The 17,303-nt window shown below is 43.2% G+C and overlaps 1 protein-coding gene across 1 annotated transcript in view; it reads right to left on the bottom strand.

Moving 5' to 3' along the window:
- Window positions 1-17,303, bottom strand: part of SLC35F1 (solute carrier family 35 member F1) — a 521,249-nt gene that overhangs the window by 69,060 nt on the left and 434,886 nt on the right. The window contains exon 7 of the mRNA XM_030198548.1: window positions 15,391-15,545. Coding sequence (XP_030054408.1) covers window positions 15,391-15,545 — 155 coding nt within the window. The remainder of the gene's footprint in view (window positions 1-15,390; window positions 15,546-17,303) is intronic.

Raw genomic sequence — 17,303 nt, 5'->3', positions numbered from 1 at the left:
CAGAGAAAGGAGTCCAGAATCTTGAAATGTTCCTTTATTGGACTTGTGTCAGAGATCCTCATATGGACTATTCCACCATACATTGAAAACCTGATTGTTTAAATAGTTTTTATCTGGTTAATTTTATGTGGAAATAGGGAAATGGAATTGATTATTATTGTGCTTTTTAGTCTGCAGTCTGCTTTGAACTGCATGGTCAAATGGAATATAAGGGCAAATTAAATCAAATTCACATAAATGTTCTATTGTGTATTGTGTTGACCTTGTAAGTAGTATTTATTTATTTATTAGGATTTATTTACTGCCTTTTTGAAGGAATTCACTCAAGGCGGTATACAGTAAGAATAAATCAAACATGAGCAATAGGCAATTACAGCAGTAAAAATATTCAAAAACAATACAAACTATGTCATGGTACAATGTCAACATAATACGTAATAGAACATTTTAATTGATAGTGAAGGGTAAAGCAACATATAGATAGGTAAGAAAGTAGAAAGAGTTAGAAAGTAAGGTGATTGATTTAAAGAAAGTTGCACATGAGGTCATAGAGAAATGGTTAAATATTATCTCAGCTAGGGTAGGAGTGGATAAACATGTTTTGCTGCAGTATATGCAGCCTCAGTCACTCCTTGTATGTGTGAGTGAGTGATACTAACGAGTTAGTTGCTTCTTCCATTAAAGGCCTGGTTGAAGAGCCAAGCTTATACTATGCCAGACTTCGTATTGTTGTTTGAATATTTTTACTGCTGTAATTGTCTATTGTTCATGATTAATTAATTCTTACTGTACACCGCCTTGTGTGAATTCTTTCAAAAAGGTGGTAAATAAATCATAGTAAATAAATAAATAAAACACATCAGCAGGCAATGACCAAGACAGCCCATCTTTTCTACCCAGTAATGTGGTGAGCATTGTAACTACTGCTCTATGCAGATTACCCCCTTGCCTGCTTAGAAGTGTAAAATGTTTTTTTCACTACGGTTCAGAGTTAAGGTGTCCAGTGTTTGGTCTCCATTTTCTTACCTTTAAAGGGACCTCTGTATTTATCAAACACCATTTTGAATTCTCTCACCATTTTAGTTTCCACCATCTTCTCTCAGGGGACATTCCAGGCATCCACTACCCTACCCCATGAAAAAATATTTGCTGTTGTTGTTTCTCAATCTATCTCCTACTTCATACCATGTCCTGAAAGGACATGTTAGAAAAATTTACCTTCTGTCATATGGGGTTTTTAGTGACACTTGGGTCACATCTGAAAGTGTACAGAAACAAAAGGTTCAAAGCATTAGACTAGAATCAATTTACAGTAACATATCCTTTTTCTGTAGTCAGGTATAGCACCTCTTGTACCGTCCTGTGCCATGACCCCATGAACTGGCCCTCCTCCTCCTCTTCTCAGATACCAGATACCCCCGGATTCCTCAATCTTTCACTGAAAGACACTCACTAAATACAATCCACCAAACACAGACTTTCTCTTGTATCATAAACCTTTGTCTACACCCTGAATCTTCTACTAGACAATCACATAAATATTATATGCATGCATAAGGGAAAGGTATTAGGGGGAAATATGTGTAACCTTGAGAGAAATTCAACAGATTAGCTACATAAATTTATCCCTGCTGTTCCCATATTAGTTTTGTGCTTCTGTCAGGGTTGCCAGATTAACCAGTTCCAAACCCGCCCAAAATTTCACACCCCCGCCCCCACCATCATCAACCCCGCCCCCGCCATCATCAGCCCCACCCCCACCATCATCAACCCCACCCCACCGTCATCAGCTCCACCCCCGCCGTTATCAACCCCGCCTCCGCCGTCATCAACCCCGCCTCCGCCGTCATCAACCCCGTCCCCGATGTCATTAACCACGCCCCCCATGCGGCGAAAAACCCCAGCCGGCCAAGAAAAAAAAAACACCCGGCCAAAATAAAAGCCGCCCAAAAAACCGCAACCCGCAGCGGTCAAAAATTTCCTGCAGCGGGTCGCGGAAAGCCGCCCAACTGGCAACCCTGGCTTCTGTGCCTTTCATCTATCTATCTTTATTTATTATTATTATTATTTTGTGTGGTTGGCAGTCTTTTCTGTTTTTGAGTGTTACAACCAATGAGAGCAGGCTGCCTGCAATTTTCTACAGCATTTTATTCCAGCATTTGCAGCTCTAGAAATCCTAGGCTGCCCTTTTTTTTGAACTCTTATTTCCTGCACCTGCTCAGGAACTTAGACCTTGTGGCACACAACCTTCCAGAGATTTGGGCAAGTCTTTGGAAAGGGATGGAAGTTAAGGAGGGGGTTTAATTTTTGAGAGATGTTCTTGGTGGTAGTATGAACTCCCCCCAAAGTAATCTAAGGTCCTGTTTTGCCCACCAAATTTGTCTTTGGTCATCTCCTGCCTTTACCATACATCTTGCAAGGGAGAGCCCCTTGATTTTTCCTGCCATGCTTGTAGCAATTTCTTGAACTAAATGGAGAATCAGCCTTGCCTATATCCCCACAGGAAGGCATCAGAAGCACTTGTTTCAGACAAGGATTCATGGATTTCTGGGGCCAGAACCAGAACTAATAAAGTTGCTGACTGGCATTATGTGATGGTATGGGGAACCATTACACCCCAGCATACAAATCCGGATGAAGGATAGGGAGATGTTTCAAGAGACTTGCTGTGTCATCCAGGCACCCTTTATCATCAGGGCTGAATACATCTCAGGCAGAGGTGGTTAAAATTAAGCACTCTAACCTCTGATTACATACAGGCTGAAGAGCCTTAAAGTCTGATTGCAGGAAGATTTCAACAAGCCTGTTGTCTCTCTTCTATCAAGACACTGATTAATAGACTTTTGTCATCTGTTTTGGGAACAGTCCAGGTGAAGTGTATAGAGAGGAGTGTTTATTAAAATTTACAAATTATGCTATCAAATGTTGACTGGAACTGTAAGTAACACCTCTAATGTATTAAAGTCTGGAGAGAAGAAGGAGAAATGATGTAAATATGTTGGCCACATGTTTGTTACTCTTTTGCTTCATCAACTAGACTCAAAATAAAGCTTGGTTTCATAGGCGCCCTGTATGACAGGCAAGGGAGGCTAACAGGCTCATTTTCGAAAGAGAAGGGCGTCCAAAAAGCGACACAAAAGGCACATGGGCGACCCTGTGGAAGAAGGTCACCCAAATCCAATAATCGAAATAGGGCATCCTCAGCACAAGGATGCCCATCTATGGTCATCCCCACAGGGGGCATGTTAGGGACATGTTATGGGTGGCGTTATGAGATGGGCGCCTCCAACGTATAAAGCGACCAGGGTAAGGGGGAAGTCATCTTTAGACCCATTAGCAATTTTGTGGAGTTGGAGAGTGGCGAGAGCGTTGTTGGGAGAGAAAGCTGAGAGTTTGTTGAGTACCAGTTACCTTTGTCTGTGTGCCGTAGTCACAACATTTTCACCTTCACCTGCCTCATTTGTGTTTTACCTTTTCAGCTTTCCCTACCCCTTTTAGCCCCTAAACCCAGACACCACTACTCCTTCCTCTATCTCCCCATCCCCCCCCTATCCCTCTCCATTCACTGTCCCCAAGTTCATATTTCATTCCCTTACCTGTTTGTAGTCTCTGTTTGTCTCTTTGTCCTGTGTACTGCTGCAGCTTGTTTGTGAAGACTGCTTGGAGAGTGAGTGACTAGAGGGTGTGGCAGGAGAGTTTGTAGTGGGTCAGAGAATGCTTGCAGTGTGGCTCTGCTATGTGTGACCGCATTGTTTGTTGGTGGTGGGAGAGTGAGTGTCAGCTTCTGTTTGTTGCTGCTGTGTTTCACCAAGTTGCTAGGGAGAGGTGAGCACTGGTGGCACTGCATTGCACCTGTAGTGCGGGGAAATGGAGGCACTAAATGCACAGGTGGTTTACTTGTTGGAGGAAGAGGGGAGGCACCGCAGGAGGTACTCATGACCCAGAGTTTTCAGGCCCCGTAGCAGTTTCCTAGACCTCACTGACCTGCAGTGTCTCACTAGGTACCACTTTGATAGGGCTGCCATTCAGCACCTTTGTGACCAGCTCCAACCCTTCCTGCAGCCCAGGACCCATAGGAACAACCCCATCCCTGTGCAGCTAAAGATCACTGCTTCTCTATCTTTTCTGGCACTGGGAGTTTCCAGTCTGTCCTATCTGTGAACACGGGTCTCACCCAGGCTTCCATTTCTAACTGCCTCACCCAGTTCCTTGATGCCTTCCTTACCCACACCTCTGAATACATCACCTTCCCCCCCCCCCCCCCAGGCCCTGCAGAACAATATGGCTGGCTGCTACACCATAGCTTGCTTCCCCTCGGTCATAGGCGCCAATGATTGCACACATATCGCACTCAGACCCCCCCCCCCCCCCCCGGACACGAGAGGCCACTTATAGGAACAGGAAAGCATTCTACTCACTCAATATGCAAGTTGTGTGTAACGCCCAGGGGGAGATTCTAGACGTGTGCGCCCAATACCCAGGTTCCACCCATGATGCCTATATATTGCAGCACTCAGGATCTTCCATAGATTTGCCTCCTAAATTTGAACCCAGGGCCAGCTCAACCTATGGACCAGGTGAGGCACTGGTCCAGTGCGCCAGTGATAAAGGGTGCCAAAATCCCTGTCCAGTCTACCTTCAGACTCCTAAAAGAGATCGATTCCGAACTGGAATTTGGACAACCTTAATCATCAGTGCAACGAGCCACTGCCTCAGCTGGTCCAGCACTCATGGCCCCGCAGTCCCTTGATCCGGCCCTGTTTGTAACTGAAGCAGTGGAGGATTAAGTGACTCCCTAATGAGAAATACTGATGAAAAACAATCTGCATCTCAGTAAATGAGAAAGAGGCCTCTAACTTGGACTGGTTTACAAAATAAAGATGGTCTTTTTCCTGTATTGTGACACTTACTAATTGTGACATTTCACACACAGCCTGCACTGTCCATGTCTTTACAGGGTTATACCTGGTACTTTCAAATGAAAGTAGCCGTGAAGAAGGCACATCAAGCAGAATATGGCAGAGTAGGAGTATATATATCTGACTCTCTACTAGTTATAGGGTCATGAGTGTTGTCATTTCCTGCCAGCCCGGAGGCGGAAAATAGCCCGACGGGTAAGTTGCCGAGTGAATTTATATGTAAAGATATGTATTAAATAGATAGTAGCAAGTGTATATTCAGGGGATTTTGAAAGATAAATTGGAGGGTTATAGAATGTATATTTGTTTTATGTAGGTTGGTGATGGTGGTTCTCCTGAAGAAGCTATATGCGAAATGTGGTCTCGCATTGAGAACCAAGAGTGAGAATTGGCTGTAACAAAATGAAGCACAGGAGGTCTTGGTTGTTGTGATTCCTTATTGCCAACGGTCTAATGCATGGATGATTTCCTCTGAAGGAGTTCTCGAGGATGGAATATAATTTCTGCTGCTGATATGTTTTTTGAATAACGCATCATAAGTTCTCAAAACGGATGTATTGCAACATTTGAACATTGAGGACATAAATGATTAACTGAGGGTTGGGCGCCTCAGGAACTAACAACATTGAATGAGATTTGAAAAATAACAGCAGGAGTGTTTCAATCGCTTAGGCGGTTCAGTAGTTGTTAAATGATACGTATGACTGTTATTGGAATAGGAATGTTCAACGACGTTTGGTATATTGTTGAGATATATGTTTTTGTATAAGGTGGGGGTGTTAAGTGTATTTTTATATTAAAGTATTAAATGATAAGAAGCGATAATATGGTTTTATAACAGAGAGTACATGGTACAATAGTTCGTTAAAAGCGTACTTTGTTATAATTATATATTCCCTAATTGGTATTATTATCTCCTTGAAAACAACATATAATATTCAGATTCTGGCTTCCTACCAAAAGAAGGTTCAGACTTGCCAGTTTTGAGGAGTAATAGAGGCATATGCTGGAGATGCCAAGCTGGTGGCTTGTTTATAATGCTAGCAGCAACAAACACCAACACAGTACATGTTGTTGCTGCTATTAAAGATGCAAAATCGATAAATCAAAACACTGTATTGCAGATCCATCCATTTGGAAATACAGTATGAAGAATGCCTTGCATATATGAAGCTTAAAAGCATGTTTAACTTATGGTCCATGAGTTTTCTTTTTTTTAAACTTTAACTCCCACAATTTGAACAGTACTTCAAGGAAAGTTGTATTCAGGTACAGTAGTCATGTCCCTATCTCCAGAGATCTCACAATCTAGATTTGTATCTGAGACAACGTTGTAGGAAGTGACTTGTCTAACCTAAGGTCACCAGGAGCAATAATGAGAGTGAATCCTGGCTTCCCTGGTTCTCAGTCCATTGCTCTAATCCCTAGTCTACTCCTCCACTATGTGTTAGCACTGCTGGGAAGTAAATTCAGTAAGGAGAAAGAAACAAATCTGCAAATGAAAATAATAATGATAATTCTAATTAATTTAGGAGCCCTGTTATTAAGCTGCATTAGATGATAACTTGGGCCTAACGCAGCTTAAAATGGCCTAATGTGGGACACGCTCAGATGTCCTGTGGTAAGTGCAAAATCTGCATGCATTAACCAGGGGCGTAGCCAGACTTCGGCGGGAGGGGGGTCCAGAGCCCGAGGTGAGGGGGCACATTTTAGCCCCCCTCTGGCGCCGCCGACCCCCCCGCCATTGCCGACCCCCCTGCTGCTGCCAACATTGACGACCCTCTCGATCCCCCCTCCCGCCGCCAACCCTCCCCCACCGTCACCTACCTTTGCTGGCGGGGGACCCCAATCCCCGCCAGCCGAGGAGGTCCTCTTCGTCCCGCGAAGGCTTTGTTCTGTTTCTGACGTCCTGCACGTTGTACGTGCAGGACGTCAGACTCACAGCGGTTGCTGGCTGATCTCCAAGGCTTCATTCTGTTTCTGTGAGTCTGATGTCCTGCACGTACAATGTACAGGACGTCAGAAACAGAACGAAGCCTTCGCGGGACGAAGAGGACCTCCTCGGCTGGCGGGGACTAGGGTCCCCCGCCAGCAAAGGTAGCCCACGGCGACGGCGGGGGAGGGTTGGTGGCGGGAGGGGGGTCAAGAGGGTCGTCGTCAGGGGAGTCCAGGGCCAAATCTACGCAGGCCCAGGCCCCCCAGGCCCCACATAACTACGCCACTGGCATTAACCTGCATATTATTTTTTGAAAGGGGCAGAGAGGTCTGTTGTGCGCTAACTAGTTACTGCAGCTACATTAGCATATGCAGTCTGGTTAGCGCACAGATATTGTGTTGACCCTTACCACCTACAAAATGGGTGGCGATAAGTGGTCATGCAGTAATATTTTTAAATAGCCATTCCATGAATACAAAAAAATAAAACAAGGTCATTTTTATGGCTGCAGGATAAATGGCCTTCGTGTGTGAGAAAGATCTTTGCAAGAGTGCGCTAAGGACACTTTTTACTGCAGTTTAGTCAAAGTGCCCCTTCATTTCATGCTCTTTTCTTCCATGAGTTCAATGCATGGTACAACACCATATAAAAACACAGGATCCTATGTTAACAGGACTTATGATCCTAACTTTGGGGTCTTTTTACTATGCTGCAGTAAGAAACTGCCTTAGCACACTCCTAGAAATAAATTATTCAGAGTCTGCAAGAGCCAGAGTAAACACCAAGGGGTCCTTTTACTAAGGTGCACCAACAGATTTAGCGTGCGCTAATGATTAGTGCATGCTAAATGATAAGACACCCATAGGAACATACCTTGGATTCTATATAGGGTGACCGAAATTGTGCATGTAAATCCAGTCATACACTGGATTTGCAATTTAATTACCTTAACAAGCCCACCAGCGTTGATAACAGCGCTTAACAAGCAATTATTGACACTAATTGGCATTAATTAGAATTTAGGTGCACAACTCGCTAACCATATTCTGCAAAGCAGTGCGTATAAATTCTAATGTGTGCTGCTGAAAAGGGGGTGTGGCTATGGGTGTGAAATGGGCAGGTCATGGACATTCCAAAAAAACAATGTGCAGGATTATAGAATATACTTGCTCCATGCCTAACTTATATGCCGGTATTTACACCAAGATTTACTTGCTGTTTGGGGCCTTAAGATTGGTTGGCTTTGCCCTACACCCCAGCTATTCATTTTCAGAGCTTTGATGACCCCTGATGCAGGCATCATTGTTGCCGAAACATGGCCGTGCCAGGTCTTCCACTCGAGTTATTTCATGCTGGTTTGAATAAAGCCTACTTCTGTTTTGGAAACCAATAGTATCTCCCCACTTCTTTTGTTGTTCTTTTCAATTTGTTAAAGATATCAATTGCTGGGATTACTTGTTCAAAGTTTTTAATTTCCCCTGCGATAAAAGTTTCAACACATCAACAGGATTGACCTTATAGAATAGGGCAGAGGTTTTTAACCCAGTCCTCGGGGCACTCGCAGCCAGACTGCCTGGGTGTGTCCCGAGAACTGGGTTGAAAACCTCTGGAATATGGCCTAGTGCACATAAGTGTCTAACTGTCAATTTAATGGCACCTTTGACAAGGGTAGGCAGCACATACATCTAGGCGCCATTTCATAGACTTGACCCTTAAATCTTTAAGGCTCTTCTAAATACAGTAAAACCTCGGTTTTAGTTGACTTCGGTTATCGTTGTTTTCGGTTTTTGTTGTTTTTTTCATCCAAAAATTTGTCTCGGTTTTCGTCTCTTGCCTTGGATTTCGTCTTCAGCTGGCAGGGTCTGGAAGATGGAGAGGACAGCGCCAGTAGCACAAGTGACATAACTGCTGCCGCTGCAACTTCAAAATCGCCGGTACGTTGCCGGTCCTGATGAACAGGGAGTTACTTTTCCATCCGGCGCTGCTTGGGTGCTATCTATGCCACTAATAGTATAGGCCTTTGCGCGTGCTTTGAGAGGAGAGATACTGCTGTTGGACACGTGTGTGCCGCAGGACAGAGAAACTGGCAACACTAGCTGCTTTAGCGCCGCTGCACACCCATCGAGCTCGGCAAGGTGAGCAGGAGGAGATCGCCTCCGCTCGGTAATCGGGAGGGACTGAAAGGGAGTGTCGGGGAGGGTCAGGGTGTGGACGCTCGCCCAGGTCAGCTCCTAGGCCTGTAGACAGAGGCGGCCAGAGGCCCAGAGCTGGGTGCTCACTGACGGTGATTTTTGTATTGTGGAGCACATCCTGGGAAAGTCTGTTGATTATTGTACTGTACTTTCTTATTGCCTCGGTTGTTGTTGGTTTCGGATTCCGCCAATTGTTTTCGGATGGATTACTGATGAAAACCGAGGTTTTACTGTACTCTCAAATCATTAATGGCTTGCAAATCATTGGGTAGTGAATTCCATAGGTTAAGGTCATAAATTGAAAATCTTGTAGCTCTAGTTGACTGGATCTTACCTACACTTAAAGATGGAACAATAAATGTTTTCCGAACATGATTGATCATTCTAATACATGGGTTTTGCAAAAGTATAGACAAATAGCTGGAAGAAAGGTTATATGCAATTTTAAACTCCACAAATAGAACCTTGCATTTAACTCTGACTTCCATTAAAAGCAATCGAATTGCATCAGCATTGGGGTGACATGTGCAGATCTTGATTGCTTTAACAATAATCTCACTGCTGTATTCTATGCCATCTGGAAGGCTTTCACAGTGGAAGCAGGGAGTCCCTGACAGATCATATTACAGTCATTTAGGCAAGGTTGTACCTGGGTCTGAAATACCATATGAAACTCATCATCCACTATGCCTCAAATAACATGCTATTTTCATCTTGTTTAATACTAACTTTTTTCATACTTAAAATGGGTGCTCAGACTCAGCATTTCATGTAAGATCACTGCTAGGTATTCACATTTAGCTATCAGATTCACTTCTTCCACTTTCAGGACTAGTGGCACATAAATTATTTAGCATTTACGAGGAAGTTAAACACTTATCTTTACCCAGCTGGAATTGAGACATATTGGGGGGTGGGGGAGAGCTAGAGGGAATGAAAGCAGTAGCGTAGCCACAGGTAGGCCTGGGCCCAACCACTTAGGGCTCAGGCTAGGGTTACCATATGTCTGTATTTACCTGGACATGTCCTCTTTTTGAGGACATGTCCGGGCATCCGGACGGGTTTTGCCAGTCCGCCCGTTTGTCCTGATTTCTGGACAAATGGGTGGGCGGCAGGCCTATCCTAGCCTCCCCTTCCCTTACTTACTATCTACTGCCCTGGTGGTCTAGTGACCTCTTCGGGGCAGGAAAGAGCCCCCTCTTTCCTGCCCCGGAACGCTGCCCTTGCCCTGCATCCTGTTGCTGTGACGGTCTCGGGATTCAAAATGGCCACCGAGAGTTGAAGCGGTCTCGCGAGACTTCAACTCTTGGTAGCCATTTTGAATCCCGAGACCGTCACAGCAACAGGATGCAGGGCAAGGACAGAGCTCCGGGCAGGAAATAGGGGGCTCTTTTCTGTCCAGAAGAGGCCACTAGACCACCAGGGCAGTAGATAGTAAGTAAGGGGAGGGGAGGGGAGGTGACCCGGGGGAGAGGAGGTGATGGGGGGGCAGGGGAGGGGAATATGTGACCCGAGGGGAGGAGAGGAGAATATGTGACAGGGGGCGGGGTGAGTATGCGAAACGGGCATGGGCGGGGCAGGGCAGGGGGGCGGGATATGTGTCCTCTTTTTGAGAGGACAAAATATGGTAACCCTAGCTCAGGCCCAACCAACAGTAGCAACGTTTGGCAGTAGCTGGTGGGGATCCCAAGCTCCACCAGCTGAAAACTTCCCCCTGATGGTAACGAAAACGCTGCTCTCCACACTACTGGCACCTGCGCATGCTCAGTTTTCAGTGCATGCCTGCTGCAGACTGCCAAGGTAGAAAGAAGCATTTTTCCACCAGCTGAGATATTATTTTGGTGTGTGGGGGAGAACACTTGGTGCCCACCCACTTCTTGCCTAGGCCCACCCAAAATCTGCTGTCTGGCTATGCCCCTGAATGAAAGGTAAGAGAAAATGCAGATTGGATTTTTTAGAGAGGACATGGGTGCAATCGGGACTAAACGGACATAGTGGTAACTAGTATGCCAGTAGAACTTTTCCTGAGTGTAATTTAGGAGTGCTATAATGGTTGTTGATTAGTGTGTTATTGAAAAAATGGGATGCAATTGTATACAAATTTTGCAATAATGAAAAGGGTGGTGGAGTCCTTTGGCCATAGGGTATGGTTTTCTAACTTTTAAACTGTGCTGTAGTCCGTGTTATTGTGTGGATTGTTGGTGTTTACGATCTACCGTATATTCAAGAATGCTTTAAAATATGTTGATGACTGGGATCATGCATTTTTTGCAAACCACTTTGGTTAAACCACTGTGATTTATACAGGTGGTATATAAATGAATATACATTAAAATAAATTGACTTCAAATCTAACAATATTTTTGTAATTGAATTTCTCAACATATGAAAGTCATTGTTAGCTGATGACAACTACAAATCAACTTATATAGCACTTTGCAGACCACTGTGAGGGAAATTAATTTCCTTACCTCTTTTGGCTCATGTCTTTTGTTACAAACCTGTGATAACATGTGCAGCAGAATTCACAGATTTCTATGGATCTGACAGGAATTGCAATCATTGCTTCTGCTTCAGTCCCTGAACTGCAGCTTCTGTGAATTCTGCTGTAGAAATACCTTGCAACAAATTTTTGACAAACACATGAGCAGGGAGGTATGGAAATTAATTCCTCTCAAATTATAGGCCAGATATTTCAAAGGCATTTTCCTATTGCATGTGTATGTGGAAAAGCTTAGTATATCTGACTCTTAGGAGCCCTTTTACTAAGCAGTGGTAATGTGCACTTAATGCAACTTAAAATGGCGGACCATGGGACACACTCAAGTGTCCTATGGTAACTGCCAAATTAGCATGCGCTAACCGCATGCTAAAAAATATTTTAAAAATTTTTTAGGGGGTGTGTCGGGGGGGGGGGGCAGAGAGTGGCATTCCTGCACTAATCATTTGGCACAGCTACATTACCGTGCACTAACTAGTTAGTGCAGGAATATCACCTGAGCCCTTACCACCTACAAAATGGGTGGTGGTAATGTAATGGTATCAGTTTATTACTGAAATATTTTCTTGTAACAGTAAGAGATCATGCGATAAAATTTTTTAATGGTCATGCACTAGTGACCGTTTAAGAATAACAGGAGATTCTATACGTAGAGTATTGGTTTTCTGAGCTAGAACTTTCGATATCTAGATGTCATATAAGTAATAGAGGAAAAAATTGAGCTGGGGGCTTCTCAAGGCCTTTTTTCCTCTATTACTTATATGACATCTAGATATCAAAAGTTCTAGCTCAGAAAACCAATACTCTACATATATAATCTCCTGTTATTCTTAAACGTTTAGTACAGTATTATAGGAGATCACCTCTAGCAGTGGTTTTCAAGTACTAGTGACAACATTAGCACATGGCCATTAATACAAAAAATACAAAATGGCAGTTTTGTGGTAAAAATGGCCTTAGCACATGGGAAAAATTAATGTAAGGGTGCGCTAATGCTACATTTTGCCATAGCTTTGTGTAACCCGGCTCTCACCAGCACTAGCTCAGTTCCCGGGGCCAGCACACCCCACGGACCCGGGCCACAAACCAAACCAGTTCTTCTCAGTTTTTCCAACTCACACACAGTCACAGGTTTACCAGTCGAGCTTGGGCGCAGGCCAGGGCTGGAAAAGAGATCCAGTAGGCCATGAGATATTGAGGTGGGCTTAGCAACAGGTCTTTACCAGTCAGGGAGCAAATGATATTACTCTCACTCCAAAAGACCACACATTAGTCTAAGGATGTACTATAATGTCCTCATTTTTGTTTTCCACTCCTTTCCTAATAATATGTAACATTCTATTTGCTTCCTTAGCTGCCGCCACACACTAAGCAGAGGGTTTCAAAGTATCAACGATGACACCTAGATCCCTTTTCTGGTTTGTGACTCCTAACGTGGAACCTTGTATCACGTAACTATATTTCGAGTTCCTCTTTCCCATATGCATCACTTTGCAGTTACTCACATTATTTATTTATTTATTAGGATTTATTTACCGCTTTTTTGAAGGAATTCACTCAAGGCAGTGTACAGTATGAATAAATTAAACAAGCAATAGACAATTACAGCAGTAAAAATATTCAAATAACAATACAAAGTCTGGCATAGTATACTACTTATAATGTCAACATAATATGTAATAGAACATTTTAATTGACAGTGTAGGGTATAAGAAAAGATGGTCATCTGCTATTTGGATGCCTAGTCTCCCACTCTACCACCCTCTCTGTGAAAAAGTTCTTCCTGACGTTTCACAATCCTCTTGTGACTTAACAACTTTGAATAACTTTGTGTTGTCAGCAAATTTAATTACCTCATTAGTTACTCCCATCTCTAGATCATTTATAAATATGTTAAAAAGCAGCGGTCCCAGCACAGACCCCTGGGGAACCCCACTATCTACCCTTCTCCATTGAGAATACTGACCATTTAGCCCTACTCTCTGTTTTCTATCTTTTAACCTGTTTTTAATCTACAATGGAATACCACCTCCTATCCTATGACTCTCCAATTTCCTCTGGAGTCTTTCATGAGGTACTTTGTCAAATACATTTTGAAAATCCAGATACACAATATTATCCGGTTTACCTTTATCCACATGCCTGTTCACCCCTTCAAAGAAATGTAGATTGGTGAAGCAAGATTTCCCTTGTCTAAATATGTGTTGGCTTTGTCTCATTAATCCATGATTTTGAATATGCTCTGTAATTTATTTTTAATAACAGTCTCTACCATTTTGCCTGGCACTGACATCAGGCTCACCGGTCTATAATTTCCCGGCTCACCTCTGGAACCTTTTTAAAAAATCAGCATTACATTGGCCACATTTAATCTTTCGGTACCATGCTTGATTTAAAAAATAAATTACATATTACTAACAATAGTTCTACAAGTTCATTTTTCAATTCTATCAGTACTCTGGGATGAATACCATCCAGTACATGAGATTTGCTAGTCTTCAGTTTGTCAAACTGAGTCATTACTTCTTCCAGGTTTATAGAGATTTCATTCATTCTCTGACTTGTCAGCTTTGAATACCATTTCTGGCATCGGTATCTCTCCCAAATCTTCCTCGGTCAAGACCGAAGATTTGAGAGATACCATTACCAGAAATGGTATTCAAAGCTGAAAAGTCAGAGAAACTGAATGAAATCTCTATAAACCCGGAAGATGTAATGACTCAGTTTGACAAATTGCATCTCCTTCAGGAAAATAGTACATATGCAACTGTGTCTGACCACTATCAACAGGAACAATCCTTGTAAAACTGAGCCCCATTAAACCTTTAATATAAAATAACAATAAAAGTAAACACATACTGAATAAAAATATTGTAGAGAGTGAATCAGCCAAGGATTCCTAATAATATTACAAGATAAAAAGCACAGGAGGAACTACAGCCCCATGAGGTACAACCTACCACTACAAAACTGAAGTTACTCTAGCTAAAAGATCTCACTTTGGTAGGCTAATTGGAATTTTTAATCCCATTCCTAAAGTTCTATTCAGAATGGTTCAAAAACTTATAACACCTCCTATGCCTGATGTTACTAAAATAACAAGTCAGCCTAATGTCCAAACATTAGCTGACAATTTTTCAAATAAGATCCAGACAATCAAAAACTTTCTGGCTCAGGAACATCTTAGTAAAGAGTGGACTTCTACTCCCTTCCTGGGCTCAGAATCTAATATTCCAGTTGATCGAACTGGGTCCGCTTTTGATATTATTACTCCTAATGAGATTCACTCACAACTAACCAAACTTGCCCACTCCCACTGTATTTTGGATAGTAAGATGAAGAAACGAGGAAAAAAAAAGAAAAAGAGAAGTCCAATCCAAACTGAAATCTTTAATAAATACTGTGGTCTGCAACGAAGGTCTTTGGCACAAACAATGAAGTGACTCGAAATGGCCATAGTTCGGCAACTAAGCCTGCGTCAGGAGTCACAAATTCTATGAGATGTGTCACTTGTAAAATGACCAAGCAAAGCAACTGTGTACTGCTTTTCAAATGCAGGTTTTCTCAATCCGCCCCAGATGTGGCAGATTGAGCAAACCCTTTTAATCCCTTGATCAGAGTAATTAGGCAATTCTACACACAGTTTGAAATGTCATCATTTGTACGTTCGCTCTCTGGATTCACACACATACACATCTTTGAACAATACTAATTATAGATGTTTGTGTGTGAATCCAGAGAACAAATGTACAAGTGATATTTCAAAGGATCAAAAGATGTGGCACATCTGGGGCGGATCAAGAAAACTTGCATCTTCTTTCACATTACATCTTTTCATCCTACCTTGTAGTGGAAGAGCAGTAACCCACAGAATATAACATAGAGGTCTGCCGTCAGCAAGGAGAGGATGACCGCTGTGGCACTGGTTTTCTTGATGACCACTGGAGCAAAGCTGTAGAGGCCAAACATACAGGCACAGGAGCCAACATACAGCAACCCTGAAGGGAGAGAGAAAAAGAATGAGGGAGCAATAGAGGGAAGGGAAGAGGGATGCAGGGCCACTGAGAGACCCAGTCAGGCACAGGGCAAGATCGCCCCCCCCCCCCACCTGGGATGCCATGGCGCTGCCCCCCCACATAATTGCACCAACCCCACATTCAAGCCACCCGCTCCCTTACCTTCTGTGTCTGACTGTTCCTGTGTGCCGGAACCTGGATGATTGCATTAACTCCGGGTTATTGAGTTAATCAATCATCCAGGTTCCGGCCAGCACCCAGGAGGAGGAGAGAGACAGACCACAAGAAGCTTGCCGGCGCTGGACCCCCCCTTGGAGGCGATCCCGGGGAAATTTGCCTTCCTTCCGCCCCCAACTCTCAGTGGCCCTGGAGGGATGTGATTTAGCTTACACTTTTTCAGTAGTAATTCAAGGTGAGTTACATTTAGGTACTGTAGCTATTTTCCTGTTCCCAGAGGGTTTATAATCTGAGGGACTGATGTAGTAAAGTGTGCTAGGCTTGGTGCTTAGCTCTAGGGCAGAATTTTATGTGTACCCTATAGAAATGGACTGGTCTGTTAAGCCTCTTATATAAATTTGCTGTGTCTGTGCTTGGTAGATTTTCAGAGTGATATTTGTAGGATTTAAGACATTGGGGCATGGTTGCTCTGAATATATAATTTTCTGGTGACTCTTCCTATGCTATTATCATACAGTTTTGGCCTACTAAACATTAATGGTAAGTGTTCTTTTTTTGAGGGGGGGGGGGGGGGGGCTATGCTTTATTTTAATGTCAGTTATGTTGGTTTGTGGTTATTAGTTTTAACCAGAATGGTTAGGATTTGTTTCTGCATGACTGGTAATCCAATCGGTGTTTCACTTTTAGTATTATACCATGATCCAAGACATTTAATTCTATGTGATAACTAAACTATTAAACTCTTACCCAGTGCTGTGCCATTTGCATTTCTATTGTTGAATTTGAGAATGGCAGTGAGATTCTAATGAGAGAAGGCTCAGCATGAAGACAAATATACATAGCAGGTTCTAATATTCTAAATAATCATAACAGCTCACTGTCATAATCAACACTATCGCTGCCATAGTGACCAAAATTGACCTTCGGAAAAAAGTCCTCAGTGAATTTTAATTCATAAATCAAAGATCATAGTGACATATGTAACCCCCTGTTATATTGAAGCCCTGTGTGGGAGGAACCCAGCATGGAAATAATCATGAGGCCATCTCACACTGGAGGTTGTCTTGATTTGTAGAGCCTCAGTGTGGGGTGGAGCTGATGAATTACTATTTAAGGAAGGGCAGTGCTATGAAACTTGCCCTTGGTAGCCTGTGTTAGTGAAGTCTAAACCCCCACCAAGTGACCCGTTGGAACTAGAGGGGTGCTTGCTGAGAAACCCTTGAGAGGGGAGCAGGATCGAGGCTAGTACTGTCAATCTCCTGATCCGAATGGAGAAGCTGACCTGTGGGCAGGAGATTGGGGAGTCTCACCGCAAACCAGGCTTAAGGGTAGGATGCTGTCTGCTTGTGGCTGGTGATTCCTTTTACGGTAAACCCCTGAATGGCTTGTACAGTGAATACTGGGTCCAATTCGCCACTGATGATGAAGGTACATCATTGAAGGTGATTGTAGAGAGTGTCAACTGGTTGCAGGTCAGGCAAAAGGGGTTTTGTGTGAGTGCATAACCCAATAAGGAAAGACTAATTGCTCTTATAACTGCATAAGATCGTGAATGATTACTAT

The sequence above is a fragment of the Microcaecilia unicolor genome, chromosome 3 (genome assembly GCF_901765095.1).
Source record: "Microcaecilia unicolor chromosome 3, aMicUni1.1, whole genome shotgun sequence".
In the NCBI taxonomy this organism is placed as follows: Eukaryota; Metazoa; Chordata; class Amphibia; order Gymnophiona; family Siphonopidae; genus Microcaecilia; species Microcaecilia unicolor.
The sequence above is the reverse complement of the archived record's forward strand: the minus strand, read 5'-3'. Positions and strand labels throughout refer to the sequence as shown.